Source organism: Caretta caretta, chromosome 1, assembly GCF_965140235.1.
Source record: "Caretta caretta isolate rCarCar2 chromosome 1, rCarCar1.hap1, whole genome shotgun sequence".
Lineage (NCBI taxonomy): Eukaryota > Metazoa > Chordata > Testudines > Cheloniidae > Caretta > Caretta caretta.
Genome location: NC_134206.1, coordinates 286,947,037 through 286,965,013, shown reverse-complemented (window position 1 = coordinate 286,965,013; position 17,977 = coordinate 286,947,037). Strand labels below are relative to the sequence as shown.

Genomic DNA, 17,977 nt, shown 5'->3' with positions numbered 1-17,977 from the left:
TAAACGGTCAGGGCTAGCTACATTACTATTAGGCAAGGGGATTTCCTCCAATGCTCCCCACTCCCATTCTCCATCCACTGTATTGTAGTTTAAATAAATTACTTAAATAATTGAAACCAGCTTGATTATATTGTGTTATTTTGACAAATAAAATATGCAGAATTTTAAAATACTGTGCACAGAATTTAATTTTTTTCCCCATGAGTAGTGTTTCCCTGAAATAGGGCATACATAAAAATGCCATGGATGCTGTCAGTCATTAATGAAGTTTTAAATGCATTTTGAAAAAATACTTATGTAGCACATGCTAAAAACTTTCATACCGAGGCTTTTAATATTTTGAACAGAACAAAACATTGATTGTATTTTAATTTCCTACTGTGTGGTCTACATCAGATTCATTCAAAACTAAATAGTTTTGAGCACTTCTGACTTCGTCTAACTAAAACAGAGCTTGGATTTATTGTTAGATTTTTTTCTGATGCTGCCTTACCGAAACAATAAATGTAATAACCAGTCTTTTTGAACAGGCAATTATTTGAAGTTTTACTTGTTTCTATAAATCAGGTGTATAAGTATGTGGAAGAACAGAATCTTTCCCTGTTGCCCTGGTTTAGGACTGGTATTTTTTCCACTTAAGGCAAGATTACCTTGGCGCATCCAAGAATCACAAACTTCAAGAAAAAATAATTGTTAATGAACTGATGTCATGAACCATCTCCCCTCATTTCCAAATTTGAGGATTACCTACCCTCCGATTTGTGATCAAATCATCTTTGTGGCACCTGTACAAATTATTCATATGGAAGTAATAGTACAGGAATGGCCAATCTTACTGACCCTCTGAGCCACATAATCTTCAGAAATTTGTCTATGTCTTGCGACTCTCAATCTGCCCCGCGGGGTGGCACCTGCCAGGGCGTAGGGCTTCTGCCACAATGCACCCCCATGAGGCTAAAGCCATTAGACCCCCCGCTCCCTGCAGGGAAGAAGCCCCAAGTCCCACCACCCCTGCTGCAGGGGGGAAGCCCTGAGCTCTTTCCCCCACCCCCACCCGCCCAGTCTGGTAGGGGGAGAATGGGGAGGTGTAATTTTATTTGCACATGGATACAAGGGAGGGAACTAGTACCACGTGACCAACCAGTTCCAGCAAATGCTTGTCAGTTCACTGGAGTGGCAGAAATATCCCATTTTGTAGTGTATGTCAGGAGGCCCTTTCTCAAAGTCCTATATCATTAAAGGATAGAATTATGGAATTAAAAAATGTCAGTTTCTATGACACAGTATCTTGTACTTTGTAGGGCTGGAATAAGTGCTGTCAGTGGTGACTGTCAAACCATGATAAAGTGTTTGTATCTGTGGCAGAAGGAGGAAAGATCTTTTGTGGATATGAAAAATATTTCCCAGTCACAATAACTGTGACTATCTCAATCCCATTTTCATGTGATTAATAGAGAACAAATAATAAAGACAACAGCTTTCTTAAAAGTTAACTTATATTCAAAATATCTTTGTATAAACAACTAATACTACAGAGTAGTATCTTAATACAAAACAGTTCAATATTAACTGTTCTTTAAACTGTTAAACTTTATTATAAATTAAAATTTCTTTACAAAAAAATTGCACATAATAATTGACCACTCTTTTTTCTGATGCACTGGCATTTGCAATAGTTTCTTTAATCTTCAAGTTTAATAGTCTCTGCCATGAGTCCAGAATGCAGAAAGGGCAGTAAACAACCCTCTTAGAGCCTTCAAGTGCAAGAAGCATACTTGAGGCCCTGGCAGTTACGCTTTCCTTAAGAGCGGCTGCTTTTGTTTTAAATCCTGTAATGAAAAAAATCTCAAAAAGGTTTAAAAAAGGAAAAAACCAAAGTGGACTGCTTGCTTTTTACTGTAAACACAGTCCAGTACTTAACCCCAAACACAGATCTCTCAGGCATCAGCGAGAGTGTCAAGTGAATCAGGAACAGCACAAGATAAAGAAAAAGGAAAATAAAAGGAAAACATTAAAAAAAAAGTCTGTCATTTTGATTAACTATACTTACGTACATGATGTTATGAGATTCTGGCAGGGCCCAGAAGCAGGCCAAACAGGGAGTTCAATTATCCAGAGAGAGGAGGGTCATGTTAATTGCTTCCAGGTTCAAGGAAAGCAGATTGGAGACTTGATATGCTCAGCAATGCTCATCTGCCTGACACAGAGCTTAGGCATGGATCAGCCTGAAGATTCATTCAAATGATTTTGGCATTTAATAGGACTTAGGACTGACTGCACGCCAGCATTCAGTGATTCTTGCTTTCTGTTCTGTAAGTGTTTAAATTTAAAAGCTCATCTAGGCTGACTCCAACCTCTTGGCACTTGGAAACTAGTTTTCTCAGGTTATCAGTTTTACCTCCTCCTGATGCTTCAAACAAGAGTTGCTGTAAGAGATGGGGAAGCAGATATAAGATTTAGCCAGAGCTTGAGCATCACCACATCTATGGATATGGGATATGCAGAAAATTTATATGAAACCTCAAAGTGAAACATAAGGAGAAAACATTACATCTTTCCACAGTGTTGCACATAGAGGTAACTTCTGAAAGGCTCTCTGATATAAATGATGGACCTGTAAAATAAAAACAAATACCAAGATAATGCTGCTCAATGTATTCAGAAAAACAACACAAACATTTAAAGCACATAGAACGGTCTCAATAAGATTTCTGCGTACAAAAAAAATAATCTTATAAGAAAATGTAGGTTGCGAACTCAAGCAGTCAGAAGTTAGGAAATGCCAGATTTAAGCCTGCCTGTGCTTTAATTCTGACCCTTGAGTGCACATTAGTATGATTAATTACATGATTACATACTATTTTTTCCACAAAACCCCTGCCTCTGTCATTGCACAGGAGGCATGATGCTCAGGGAATGAAGCAGATGTTCAATATCTTTTTCTCCTCATCATTCAATGTGTGGCCCCATGTCTTGCTTACTACATACCATCCAAATCCAGCACTGCATACAGAATTAACTGCCTCATGGGCTTTTGCGTATGGCATTCATCATTGTATTATCTCGGTCTCACATATTAATGCACTTACTTTCACAACTCCCCTGTGACACAGATTATTATTATTCCCATTTTATAGATGGGAACAGGGAGATTAAGGCAAAGTTTATGAAAGTCCCCACCAATCTGCGGTGTCTGAGTGACCGATCCTCAAATTGAAACACCTAATCCATTTCTTGCACTTTTAGAACAGGCTATGTTCAAATCACTGTACAGACATTAATCCTCAGAACACCTCTGGGAGGCAGATGGATAAGCATTATTCCCATTTCACGGGTAGGGATTCTTTGTCTAAGTGCCATGTCAGAGGAAATCAGTGGCAGAATCAGAATTCAGAACCACTGTAATGAGATGCTGGGGAGGGTGCATAAGAAGTGCTACTGGACTATTAAAAAGTATTTTTGGCCAACCATATAGTGAGCCTACACAAGTTGATGGCATTTCTCAGTATGTTTGGATGTAATGTGATAGCTTTTTGATCAGATGTGGCATTTACTTCCAAATTTCAGGGAACACTGAAAAAATCGAAAAACAGGGAAGTGCGGGGGGACCACAGACCTCCTGGCCTTTGGTCAGCAGACCCAGAAACTTCAGCCAGGTCTACATGGGTATGTCTACACTGCTCGCAGAGCTCAGGCTAAGGGGCTGTTTTATTGCAGTGTTGACATTCGGGCTCACTCTGGAATTCCCCCATCTTCCAGGGTCCTAGAGCCCAGGCTCCATCCCAAACCTGAACGTCTACATTACAATTAAACAGCCCTTTAGCCCAAGCCCCAGTCAGCTGGCACAGGCCAGCTGTGGGTTTTTAATTATAGTGTAGATATACCTTAACTGTCTATAAACCAAAGAACCAGTTGATGGCATAACAATACACACTCATCTCAGGTCTGGCCATCCTCCCAAGAGTATATGTTGACACTCTGAATGACTCTCCTAGCCAGAAAGAAAAGAAACTGGGGGGCACACACAGAAACCCTGGCAGGAGGATAAGGGCGGGTTGGGGAGGAGCACACAGAGTTTCTGGAATGTCGAGGAGGTAGTCTCGGGAGGATGTTGCAGGGACTCCTTAATGTCTGCATGAGCTTGGCCTACAGAAGCTATGAAGTATGTGACCCTCTAGTTACTGTTCTTCTCAAAACAAAGTGTGCTGTGTGAAATACAGCTAGCCAATGACTAACTTGACCAGCTTCACTGCCTAATCTGAACTGAATTTCAAGAGGCCAGAAACGACACCTCCCTGATACCAGAACCATACCTCTGCCAATTTGAAGTCCTGCTGCAAATGATGGAGATGATAGAGATCTACAAAAATTTTCATTTTATTTATAATGAAAAAATTTTAAGCAACGTACAAATTGGTGTCACTCCTAATAATACAGTTTTTCTTTCAAACATTGTTAGAAGTATTGTTACTCCCACAATTCAATTCTGCAAAATGAGCTGCCGAAAATATTCCTTGTATTTGAAGTATCTGTTTCTGGTTTATGCCCAGAACATTTCAACTACCCCAAAATAGACTTAATTTTATAAAATGGCCTATGCTGTGTGTGCAGCCAGGTACACTGACAGTTTCACAGAATTTTCTTTGTTAAAATGATCAGTTACAATGTTAACTTACCTCTCTCTGTCCCTTTAGAAAGCACTCGGCAGCAATGGCTCTGAGAAAAAGAAATACACAAAAATAATTTATCCATGCACGGAACTAAATGCCATTATTGGCAGAATATTGATTGTGGGATGGGATTGCAAACGCCCTGAAAGTAACAGACTAACTTCCAATGATGATAATCTATAGTGAAAAGAACGAAGAAGAAAAAAAAAGTAGCCATTTTTTAAAACAACCTTACATGAGCAAGACATTTCAGTGGTTCCCCATTATGAACAAACACTGAAGAAAATGATCAGTTGAGCATCACTGGATAATGGAGATTATTGCTATTGTGATATATAAAAGGGAGGGTAGAGAGGAGGAGGAGACAGAAGTCAATCATTTAATAATTAAAATACATTTTCTATATTTATCCAAACAATAATTGCCTATATATTTTTTCTACATGGAAACTAAATGATTCATTTTACATTAAAAATGTCAGTACCTCTGCCTGTCTGAACCAACTGTTGAAAGTCTAAAAATAATGAAAAAAAGGCCTTCCAGTATAAATCCAATTTGAAGGACATTTCAGATTTACCTTTGTGATGCAAACCTTATAAACAAAAGTAATATCTATGAAAACAGGTTTATGATTGTTGCATTACATTTTCCAGGTGGCCAGGCATGTTGGGATATTATATGTAAACATCTTGGCTTGCAGTTTCAGTATCTGAATATTGTTCTCTTCCCAAAGTTGTTGAAGCAGCCTGTAAAGGACATTCAAGGGAAGTAAGTACAGCTCTTATCATAAGCTTACATTAAAGATACAACCATGTTGATCTAAGGTATGATGCACTTATGTGCATAGTGACACCACCAATTATTAGGTCAGCTGAAAAAAGTTATTGGAGGCAAACGTTTAGGGAATCACAACAAAGTGTGTGGTCAGAGATACATAAAGCATGCTCTTGGTGCACTATGAGGTCAGAGGTCAAAATTCTAGTCTTCAGCATGTGTGAGGTGGGTATACAACTCCAAGAAGAGAGGTATGCTAAAGAGCTTCAAATGGCATCTACAGTTTTATATGTCTAGGAACTAACAGCATGAAATCAGATCTCTCTATATCCAGTCTGTAAATGTGAACGCATCCGATGAAGTGAGCTGTAGCTCACGAAAGCTTATGCTCAATTTATTTGGTTAGTCTCTAAGGTCCCACTAGTACGCCTTTTCTTTTTGTGAATACAGACTGACACGGCTGCTACTCTGAAATATGTAAATACAGACACTCCTAGCAAAGGATACAAGTTCTACTTAGGTAGCAAACATTTCTAGTAAGTGCATCCCAGCAGTACCATTATAAACAGGTTTTGGTGAGGAATTTATTTCTTGGCTGCAAAAAAAAAATCCAGCCATTTAATCTTGTGTGTCATTTAAAAAATATTAAAAGATTTCCGGCCATTGATCCATAACAAGGAAGAGGGAGAGCTCTGGGATTTCTCAGCCTATAAAATAAGAAGCTGACCATTTAAGCTATAGATGTACACGACAAATAATAATGCCTTTTTTAGAGCTATGCCCAGTCTGAGTAAATATGCATTTTGAAACATTTCATAAATACGAATCATTCCCATCTGTTGCATCAACTGAAAATTCTTATAAACAGGAAAGAAGAAATTAAAGACAAATTATAATTTTTTTATAAAAAAAAATCTGAACAAATGTTAAGGTAGGGTTCAAACCAGCCCTATCACACTCCAACGTATCTACATATTCTTCGTCCTCTGTTGAAGTATACATTTTGAATAGACAGTGGTTGTATGTCTTAAAAAACATTTAACTTTTCCCTAGTGTTTCTCTACTCACTCCAAAAAGAGAATCTGGAGATTCTAGCCTTCTGACCACACACCCCAGATAGCACGATGAAAGTTACCAATACTTTTAAGTCACTTTTTAGCCCTTCTGTAGATGGAACAGAATTCTGTCAGGCACTGGGAAACGACTGGTAAGATGCCAAAATGCCAGGGTGTTCTTCGGCAGGATGCAGAAAAGGAGTAATTGCAGTTTATTAACTTGTCCTCTTTTCAAACACCTACATTTTACTGGTCACCACAACACTTGTCTTTATTCTCTCTCTCTCTCCTATTATATTAAAAGATGTTCATACCAAGCATTTATTTTAAAAGGAATTTTACTTGTATTCTGGCCAATACATGGATATACTGAACCTGAACCTCTCCTTTGCTAGACTCTTATACAAAGAACTTTGTTCAAGTTTTGGAGTGTTTTTTGTTTTTTTTTTAATACATTGAATTCCCAACTGCAACAGCGCGAACTAGTCTTAAGAGACATAGAACTGGTTAGCAATATACACCCTTAAGTTTATTTTCCTACCTCAGTGCAAGTCCAGGATTGGTAGGCATAGAAGAGCAAAACCGTTCCAAGGTTTTGGAATGTTGAGACTTTGGAACACAGCTCAAATAAAAGAAAATTACCTGTAAAATTCAAAGATAAAAGGGTATGAATTTAAAAGGGTATGAATTTAAATTTAAGGGTATGAATTCTAGTTGCTGGTAATTTTGATGAGAAATACAATTATTGGAACATGAATCTTAAGCATGAACCTTAACAATAACTGTTTATTTGGCAGAAACAATTACTATATTTTACCTAGAAGTTTAATTTTTAAACTGAATAAAATCTCAAGTCCATTACAGTGAAACTTCCCCCGCAGCCTCCAGAAAGAAATGTGGTCTTCAGATTAGCAAAGTCACAATTATTATTGTAAAAAATTAATAAAACTCAAAATAGATGATGCTCAAGATGAGGATTTTTTCAGCTTAAACTTCATGAGTAAAAGTTTCAAAAGCAGCTACGTTATTCCGGCACTTTTGAAAACGTTACCATGTGTGTATAACACTATATTCTTTCCCAATTAAAAAGACACTCACACACCCATCCAGCAGGATTTCCATTCAAATTTAGCATCTTCTGTCGTAACTGTATAAACACAAGTTTTGAACAATTTGCTCAATGTCCTTCACAGCAGCAGCACAGGGTGCCCTACCACTAAACAATAAGGCCATATACTTAGCTTACGGAATTCGTCATAGTTCTGTTGAAGTCAGTGAACTATACCAATTTACACTAGCCAAGTAAACATATGAAATCTCTTATGGAACAGGGAAGGAGATGGCATGGAATTGTTTAATTACTAGATAGTAAGTAATACATTAGTATGTAGTGTTATTCAGACAAAAAATCCTTATACTTTCACTGTATGGGCACGCGTGCCCTAATGCAGTACACTATCAAATCACTTGTTCTCTCCTGAAACAGTTCTGAAGGAAGCGTTTCAGATAGTTATTTAGGTAGAATTGCCCTCTGAGTGCTCCAGGTTCTTCTATCTTGCTGATCATTCCTTAAGCATATTTCAGGGACTTACTCTCTCCTTTCTTGTTGCTATCCCTTGAGATTTTGTGCTAGCTCCTCTTTTACACTTGGACCTTATCCATTCCCATAAATTTTAACTACCACCTCTATCTAGATAATTCCCAACACTACCTCTTCCCACTCTTCCCTCTTCACATTCATTTATCTCCAACCATCTCTCAGACATCCCATCTTGGATGCCTTGTTGCCACTCCACACACCCTCCAAAATGGTCTTACCTCCTAATTTTGCTGAACTACCCCCTTAAAAAAAAAAATGAAGTCACAACTCCAGTACCCTTCCAGTCTCCCACTATTATAGCCACCCTCTTTGTAGACTTTTTCCACTGCACACCATGAAGTCTCTTCCTCTCATGACCAAAACAGAAACAAAAAACACCCTATCTTTTCCTCTCTGCAAACACACACATCCACTCCGATCAAATTTTGCCTTAACTACTATAACTTTCTCTTTAGTCTTATCCTCTTCTCATCGCCCCAATTTATTTAAAAATTTCATTGCTGATGTGATATTGCTGTCTTGCTGGTGTAGAGCAACTTCCTCCTTAAATTTCTTCACTTTTTGTCTCACTGGATTTAATTCCAGCTCAACCTCACCTTTAAGAACGCATATAATCTTGTTACCAACAATATTTCTGTTCTAATTTCTTCCTTCTCCTACCACTCTTCCAAACAATTTTTTCCATTTATCTTTATGCCCTCCATGCTCAGAAAAGTCTCCCTTGTTCACTGCTTATTCACTCTCTTCCCTAAATTCACATTTTTTAAGAAACTGGGAAATGCTAAGAGAAAATATAAGCTTGGAGTGCTCTAACTCAATAAGTTAGTTAAGAACATTTGCTAAAAGGTCATTAGCAACACACATTTTTACATACAATTGGTTACTGAAAATTCTTACCCTATTATGAAACTCATAATTGGTCCAGTAATCAGCAGTGCTAAAAGGAATAGGGTATCGGGTGGGAACTGTAACTAGACATCTGTTCACTAGATCAGTAAAAAGCTTGAATTCTTGAACTTTATTGTTGGATCCAACAACTTTGCTATTGAGAAAAACAAGGTAACTGCAAAAAAAACACAAAAAAAAACAAAAGAAAACCACATTGACACTTCCAAAGGCCTTAGTTTTACAACTGTGAAATTAGGTAGCTTTCCCCCCTTCATTTAAACTTACTCCATCCAAATGTTCTGCACCGTTTCCTGTTGCATCACTGCTCCTAGAGCTGCTTCATAAGCATCCAATGCTTCACCAACACTTGCATGAAGAGACTGGCATAAACTGTATGTTTTAAAAGTTAAAAAGCATTATGCCTTAGTGGGTTTGCTCTTATTTTGTATATTAAATAAAAGAGAGAAGGACAATGCAGAGTTTAACATTTCACAAAGGCAGAAGTGAAATAATTAATATTGCTAAAATAAGCCCAATTTCAATTTTATCAGTCATAATTTATAAAAATGACTAATCTTTCAGCAGTTAACGAGTAATAGTTTGTAAACTAAATAGGTATTTATAATGCATTTAAATAAAGATTAAAAGTTTCTCTTACCTGTACATTTCTACTCTTGAAAAGTACCTTTCTTTCTGCCAATCCTTACCTAAGAGTGTTCTCTGACTGCTGCAGACTGGAGACAGGTAACCAAAGCTCCACAACAAAATTCCAAAAGGTATAATTAAATGTACACTTGAGACGATCAGACTATGATTGCTAGTTAAACACTAAGGGTTCAGAAACAACACTGGAGGGGAAACAGTAAACAGCAAATATATGGACATCCTCCCCTAAGAAGAGCAAGAAAAAAAAAAGTCAAACAATGGTCAATAAACATTTAATATTGTTTTTCTGCTCCCAGAAGAAGGGGAGGATTAGACTGATGGACATAACTTTTCCAAGATGAGAGATTAACAGAGGAGAAATTTCTGACAGACACTCATCCACCAATCTATGCTTAGGGGTTTAGCTAGGAGTTTGCTAAGAAGTCTTTGGCTAAGTAGGTTATAAGAAAAAAATGCATTCACAAACTGGAGGGGGGAGCGGGAGAGTATAGCAATGAAATATAACTAGATAGCTAAATGAGCCCTCTGCCACAGCATGAAGAACGATGTCAAAGGCAGCACAGTGGATAACCAAAGGCCCTGTGTATAGTACTTGGAGAAGGTGTGAACAAAGGACCAAGTCACTAGTCACAAAAGTCACATGCTCTTTCCAAGTGAATGTTGTTGCTCCTTGATCCTTTCAGGTTTTGGTATTTCCACTTTGTGTGATTGTATAATACAGCAATGCACCTGACAAGATGAACTTTGAAATCATTTGTCCTTTGCATCTGAAAAGGAAAGAGAGGCACCTGCTGACTTCCTGAGTCCTTCCATCGTTTAAGATTTGTCTTCACAGCTCAGCAGGGCATAGCTAAAGATGCTATACAGCTCAACTTTATCAAGACGGCTGATAAAGCTCAATGATTCTCCTTGATGAAATTTATTATTCTCAGAAACATCAATCATGGATAGGAAATAAGATACAGACTCATATGAGGGGATGGTCTGTGACTACATGATGTACAAGGCTTCTAAAATGGGTGTTTCCTAATCATGGCAGGCATGGATTGTTTTTATGATTCAAGAAGCTAAAAACGTGTATGTGGAATGCAAGACTGAGCTCACTGTCCAGACAGCAAGTTGTCCATAGGTGCTTGATGAATCTTCAGTATACTTATTCCCAGTGCCAAAGGGGATGTGTTGTCCTGAATAAAATTCAGGATATACTGAATCCTGGTGCATATTAGTTGTAGCACAGAATCATAGAATATCAGAGTTGGAAGGGACCTCAGGAGATCATCTAGTCCAACCCGCAGCTCAAAACAGGACCAATCCCCAATTTTTTTTGCCCCAGATCCCTAAATGGCCCCTTCAAGGATTGAACTCACAACCCTGGGTTTAGCAGGCCAATGCTAAAACCACTGAGCTATCCCTCCCTTCTGATACAAATAATAAATAACATGCAAAAAAGAACAGTGTATCATGAAGGCCTCATTGTACTAGGTACTGAGAGATGCACAATTCCTTCTCCAAACAGCTTACCATCTAATCTGAAACAATGCAACAAATGCAGCTAGGTAAAACAGCAGATGTACGCTTCGAGGGGAGGGTTTTAATCTTTGCTAGCTTCAAAGAAACCTTCCACCAGTAAGTAAGCATTCATTTGGAGAGTTATCCTAGCTCAGCCTCTCTATTCAAAAAGCCATGCAGTCAATCATGGAGATGGCATAAAGCCAGACCATGAAGTAGGCTTCTTCCATGACAGCACAAGAGAGTATCCCAATGACATTGCCTATACTAAAAGAAGGGTCCTCTTTGGCTGCCTGGGTGTTACCATGACAGCTAGTATCTTCTCCTGGCAAATCTTGAATATCCTTGCTTTCAGACGCAACAATAGGAAAAACAAAGTAGATCATAAGTGCATGACTGGGATCTGTCACCTTTACACATCGCTTTCTTCTTGAGGAAAACCATGTCCATGGCATTTTCTTTTGAGAAGAGATCTGTCTCTGGAAAGTCCCAACTTTTAGAACATGCATGTCCTTACTGTAGGAAGACTGGGCCAACGAGGCTGGGGAAGAAGAATGCTGAAGAACCAAGCAAAGGCAAAATAGGGAAATGGGAAAAACCTAGAACGAGAAGTGGAGATAGCTGAAACAGAGAAAGGAAGAAAAAAGTTTAAAAAAAAAGTCACTGGCACTTTTGGTAGAGATAAGCCACAGCCATGTTCTGGCACAGCAAGGACAGAACCTCTGGAACTTTTCCCAAGTGTGAGCCTTTGATGACATCCTCATTTACAGCTCCATAAATCTATCCCGGTTCTGCAGCAGCCAGGGAAGCTTCTAGAAGGACTGGTGGATTAGTCATTCAGAAAGAACCCAATATAATACACACTTAAGTATGTACAATGCACTCTTAAATTATAAAATCCACTGTTTACTGTTCATTTCTCAGAGGCTATAAAAATTCTCACCAGTAGATCTGCCACAAAAATGGTACTTGCTGGTTTAAAATATCATCTGTAAGATGTCCTTTATACAGAGGTGATGTAAATTCAATCGGCATTGGAAAATTCAAGAGATACCTAAAACAAAAATATGCACATACTTGAACATGAACTGCTTCTCATATATAGAAATAATCCTGACCAGACAAATATTTACTGGTATACTTTAGAAATACACTTCACACCTCACATTCAAAATAGATAATGTGTACCTAGCATCAGCTTTCTAAAAATATTACTTAGGCTTATCAAATCTAAACAGCAATTTTAAAAAACATCCTCCTTTTTTCTTTTTATTCTGCATCAAGAAAGATACTAGACTATATAAAAACTGCGAACACTGAGCTTCTTTACATCTGTTCTTGATGCAGACATATGTTTCCTTTTTCATATTATATGTATGTCAACCCTTTATAACTGAAAATTATCTACGTTTGATCAGCTTGTGGAAAAAATAAAAATTCCATTACCACCATTAAGCTGACAGTATATAAAAACTGAAGGTGAAATTCAGGTTTATTTGATTTGAATGGAGCTACTCTTGTGCTTAAAGTTACGCGCATAACTGGATTGGGGCTTTATGCAGGTACCTAAACAGATTTAGGAGTGTAATTTTAGGCACACCACTTTAATATTTTTGGCCTAAATATTCAGCATATTTCTATTCCTCATCCCAAAAATCAAGGAAATGAAACCACCAGTAGATGTTAAAATAAACAAAGACCAACTTAACTGTAAACTACCTTGCACTGCTCAGATTAAATGATCAGAAATGACATGGTTAAATAAGGAAAGTGCAAACCTTAGAACAGTGCACAATCTAATGGATTGTAAAACGTAGACACAATGTAAATTAAAAATGGAGTTTTAACAACTCTAGATTGCCTTGCTTTTGTGGGAACGAGTCCGTTGATAGTTTTGCAATTTTAATAAAAATCAGATACTTTACAATTTATTGTACTACATGACACCATAATTATATCAGTATGAATTAAATAATGCCTTCTCCAATCCTACCGTAATAGATCCATGGGACTGTGTTCCTGACATACATTCTCAAAGAAGGCTGCGACAAATTCTTGAAACAATGGAGGAATACTGTCTGCCCTTTTCTGTTTTAAAAGTAAATTAGACATTACGTAAGACTTCTGTCAGCCTACAGCACATAAGTTAAACAAAATTCATTAAACTATTTCTTAAAGGAGTACTTTCCCTTGAATCTTTCAAGGAGCAATATAATTAAATTATATCAAAGGGCAGGTAACAGGAAGAGACGAGATAATGCACTAATGCGTTTACATTGTGACATCTTCTACTTTTCTTGCACAAGGATGCGGTCTGGACACAGGACTGGGAGTCAGTTACTCAAGTTCTGAACCCAATTCTCACATCAATTCTTCCTATTTGCTTGCGCAAGTTACTCAATTTCCCTGCTCCTATTTCCCCAACTATAAAATGAGGATGACACATCACAGGTATTTTGCAAGTCTTAGTTACATTTTGTTAAGTGCTTTCAAGATTGAAAATACTACAAGAGTGCTAAGTATTAGTACTAACTACATATTCCAAGGTACAAATATACTCATTTTACAGAATACATAAGCCGCAAAACCAATGAGGGTGTTTTTTTACCTGGGAGATGAGAAATTTGCACATATGATAAAAAACTTGGGCATTTTGAGGATTTTTCTCAAATGCTGTAAGCCACACAGCATAGGCTTTGTCATGCTGTTCCATCCGCAAGTATAAAGTAACCAGCGCTTCCAGCAACTGACAGTTGACAGGGCATAACTCCAGCAATGAGATGCACAGTTCTATAGCAGCCTCCCACCTTAAATAAAACAGTTAAAAGTTTAAAAAAAGAAAGTGCTGAACTGAATATCCTTATACAAGTGTTCTGTCTGGTAACCTGTTCTTACCTTTCCAGTAACTGCTGCAGAGCAATCATGTTTCTGTAAAGTGGAAGGCAGATAGCTATTCTTTCATCAGCTCCAAGATTTTCATCAGTACATGTTTGTACTGCATCTAAAAAGAGACAAAAAAAGTTTAAAATCAAGCCTGTAAATATAAGCTTAAATACAGATTTAAATAAGTTAAGTTTTACACAAATCTATACAACACGTTTAAGTTGATTTTTACCTATGAATTAGGGAAAGGAAACGTGACCTTCGGAAAAGTTGTTTTCAGATAGTTAACGTGTAATTCGAGAATGAAGACTTTCTTACCTAATAATTTTCTGGTAATGCCTCTCACCTGTGGAATTCAGACGGGCTGCCATGTTCTTAGCGGAGGCTCCAGGATTAAGTCCCTCCCTTCATTTCAGGATACCAGAAATTCAGCAGCAGCACAAGCAAGTGGTTCAATTTCTCCCAACCACTTTGTTTTATAAAAGTTTTTCTTTAGTTAGTTTTTGTGCAACAGGGACTTCATTTCAACTTTCAGCTTTCCTCCCCACTCTCCTGAGCTGAGGAATCACTAGAGCATAGAGGCTCGAATCCCTTGGTGCAGCACCTTTCTAGTGGACTCCCTCTACCCCCACCACAACTGCCGAGACCACCTTCAAGCACCAAGTCAAGTCCAAGACATGGTACAGGTAGCCTGGGTAGAATTTGACTTTTATTAAAAAAAGTAATTCTGACTGAAAAAAAATCAATGTTAATTTAAATAAAAAATCCTTAAAAATATTCACAGTTGTGGGAAGGTATGTGGGGGAGATCAGAATTATTTAATGACCGTAGATGTTGAGGTTCAGAAAGTTAAAGCTTTATAACTGTTAAACACAACTTGTCATCATGTCATCAAAATATTTAAAAAATAATTTTAAAAAAGTCCTTAAATCCAACTCCAGTAAGTTCTCAAGTGGCATTTTCTTACTTTGCCTATCTGTAAATTTTGTTCTTCATCAGTGGAAATTTTTGTGGATCTGTGTGTTCCGTGAAATGAAGTTTTCAGATAATTTACCAATAAAAACTAATCCTTCCAAACCTAGCTATCAGCAGCTTTTCAGGAACCTCGAAGGGTGACCTATGCACACTGTTGCAAGCCACAAACACTGGATCTATTAGTTCATGGGGCTTTTGAGTTGGACTCAAGCTGGGGCTTCACTTCCCACTGCCCTGCCTGAAGCCATGACTTCACCACAGAAGGCTTAACTGGGAGCATGAGGACTCCCAGAGAGAGGAGAATTTCTTACAGGTTGCTAGGAGTAAGTCTTGCCAACTCCAGAGGATGTGTCCCCGAAAAAGATAAAAGCTAGTGTGTCTCCTTCATACATCAATAATTTGTACCACCAACAAGCAAGCGGTTTAATCAGAGTCTAAACCTTTTCCTTCCCATCCTGAGTTCCACAGGTGAGAGGCACTGCCCATTTGAATGAGGAGAGCAGCAGTGCAGCAGCAAAGTTATGTACTAAATAACTTACCTTCAAACACAGCTAACAACATATCAGGATTGGTCTTCACATCTTGAACTGTTTGCCATGGTATTAAAAACGGCTCTTTGTTCATTATCCTTGAAGGGTTGGCATTAGCAGGATCATAAAACTTAACAGGGAGAACACTGAATTCAATTAGATGTATATAAGCTAGCCAAGCCAAGCAGCGGTCACTTATGGTGAGGCGTTCTGCTATTATCTTTTCATTAGCTGATTTTAAAGCATTCTGTAAAGGTAAAAGACAAACAGGATTATATTTTTGACTGATATGCTCTACATAGGAGATCAGTATATTTTGAGATCTGAAAATGAGAGAAACAATGAGGAAACGTGAAGTTTCCATGTTCTCAAAAGCTCTCATGATGACAGAAAGGCAACCCAAAGACAGACCTGGAGCCAATATCTAGTCTCCTTACTCATGGAAGCAGCTCAAGTACACATAAGGCAAACATGTAATATGGCCCTTGAACAGCATAATACTACGGGCTTAGACGATGACAATGACAAGGACCTGTCTTACTCAGAGAAGTGAAGTGACCATACAAAAATGGACTTTGTACTCAGCATCTCTTCTCCCTGCATGTATTCTATCTTATCTATTTACCTGAAGACAGATTTGCACAGATGTCACTGAGGGCAGTAGTACGCCTTCAGACTCTGCTACTAGTGCTATATGCAAGTCTGAAAATAGTCTAATATGACTGGCACATCAGAAATAAAGTATGTGATGACTGGCAGACAAAAATCTTTGTGTTTGAACGAAGTACACGTGCTCCGGAATAAACGACGCACAAAAAATAGAGATGTACAATATCACGTTTAGAATAATTTTTAGGGCAGACTAGCCCCAAGACATAAAAGACGTACCTAAACTGGTAGGGTTAGAAAAAAGCATTACAAAACAAATTTTAAAAACCCATGTGACTAAGAAAATCCCCTTGCTGGTAGGCATGAACCTCTGAAGTATGCAGCTATTATATCTCCCTTTTGCTAGGAGCAGACATCAAAGTTTTGTTTCCCATTTCCAACTGCTAGAAGGTCATACCTAGTAATGATCAGAACTAGTCTTTCAGGACATCTTTCTACATTTCACAGATAAGTAGCAAAGCCCTGTCATTGCTGTGTTTTTTGCAGCCATGGAAAAGGACCACTAACTCCTCTATTGATTGTGGAAAGTGAAAAGAAAACAAAATCACACACATGCATAATGTTTTCAAAGGATGATGTAAAGGACAAGGAACGAAGGACAAATAAATAATTCCGCCACCCAAAGAAGTTAAAATATCACCCAAAATTTTACAATGGTTCAAATATTAAACACAGTATTTAAAATAATTTTTGTAAAAATTGTTAAGAAATCACCAACACTAGATTGGCTTGAAAGGGCCTTGGACTATTAAATTAGGATAATGAATAAAGATACCTCACAAACTGTAACAATCAATGTTGCTGCTTTGCAATACATGTTCCAAGTTGTAAGATAAAAATTCAATAAACTTTTTTTTAAAGACAGTCTTTTAGCAACAATTCATGCAATCAAGAGGGAATTCTCCTCGATACCTTTTTGAAAGTTTTAAAAATTTATCAAAATCTGCCTTATTAACACATGCACAAAAGCATCCCTCCAATTGTATCAACTTTCTACCAATAAATGGGATAACTTGTCTGGTACTGGAACTACCAGAATTCTAGGCACCACAAAGTAGTAAAGGAAAAAGGCAATTCTTTGGACACTTAAATGAAAAACAAAACAAAAAAAACCAACACATAATTAGTATTTAAGCATCCAGTATAATAGGGGTTAAAATGTGTGTAACTTGATAGCCACCTGAAGTAGAGCAAGAGCATTTTGATGTCTTCCTGTAAACATGCTTAAGTGAACTCTGTACAGCAGGGTCTCCAGCAGCTGAAAGGACAGGAGATCAGAGTTTTCTTCACCCTCTGTACTTTCCATTAGGAACTGCAGCATTCTCCCACATACATAGTCCTTTCCATCAAAAGAGTTTTCCAGGTTCAAAAACTAGATAGAAATATTTCACACAAGTAATTATTAGGGGGAAAACTTCAGTACAGTTACTAAGGCTAAAAGCTACATAAATCACTATATTTTATTCACATGAACAACTACTAGCAAACTGTTAGGGTTCAAATACGATGCTCTTTTTTATTTACTGTGTTTTTAGATATTACCTCAATGAAACACCACTCCATTCAAATGTTATTGAAAATCAATATTCACAAAAGGCAAAGAAATTTCAAGTTAAATTGAGGTTTAACTTAAAAAACCAAACACACACACACATACACCTTTGTATCTAGGAAACGCAACACCTTGCTTTAGATAAATTTGATCATCAAATCAAATGCAATAGGAACTGGACCCTGCTAAGGACAGCACTGTAAACT

General features: G+C 37.6%; 1 protein-coding gene across 6 annotated transcripts in view; it reads right to left on the bottom strand.

The window, feature by feature from the left end:
- Nucleotides 1-1,570: 1,570 nt before the first annotated feature.
- The window catches only part of ZFC3H1 (zinc finger C3H1-type containing), a 58,866-nt gene continuing 42,459 nt past the window's right edge, over nucleotides 1,571-17,977 (bottom strand). For all 6 annotated transcript variants that reach the window (XM_048835773.2, XM_048835775.2, XM_048835777.2 and 3 more), the window contains 13 exons: nucleotides 17,400-17,591; nucleotides 15,560-15,797; nucleotides 14,058-14,163; nucleotides 13,771-13,969; nucleotides 13,156-13,250; nucleotides 12,106-12,216; nucleotides 9,273-9,377; nucleotides 8,997-9,162; nucleotides 7,041-7,141; nucleotides 5,315-5,416; nucleotides 4,677-4,716; nucleotides 2,552-2,614; nucleotides 1,571-2,426 (listed from right to left, as the gene is read on the bottom strand). In XM_048835773.2, the coding sequence (XP_048691730.2) occupies nucleotides 2,289-2,426; nucleotides 2,552-2,614; nucleotides 4,677-4,716; nucleotides 5,315-5,416; nucleotides 7,041-7,141; nucleotides 8,997-9,162; nucleotides 9,273-9,377; nucleotides 12,106-12,216; nucleotides 13,156-13,250; nucleotides 13,771-13,969; nucleotides 14,058-14,163; nucleotides 15,560-15,797; nucleotides 17,400-17,591 (1,656 nt within the window). In that variant the 3' untranslated portion in view covers nucleotides 1,571-2,288. The remainder of the gene's footprint in view (nucleotides 2,427-2,551; nucleotides 2,615-4,676; nucleotides 4,717-5,314; nucleotides 5,417-7,040; nucleotides 7,142-8,996; nucleotides 9,163-9,272; nucleotides 9,378-12,105; nucleotides 12,217-13,155; nucleotides 13,251-13,770; nucleotides 13,970-14,057; nucleotides 14,164-15,559; nucleotides 15,798-17,399; nucleotides 17,592-17,977) is intronic.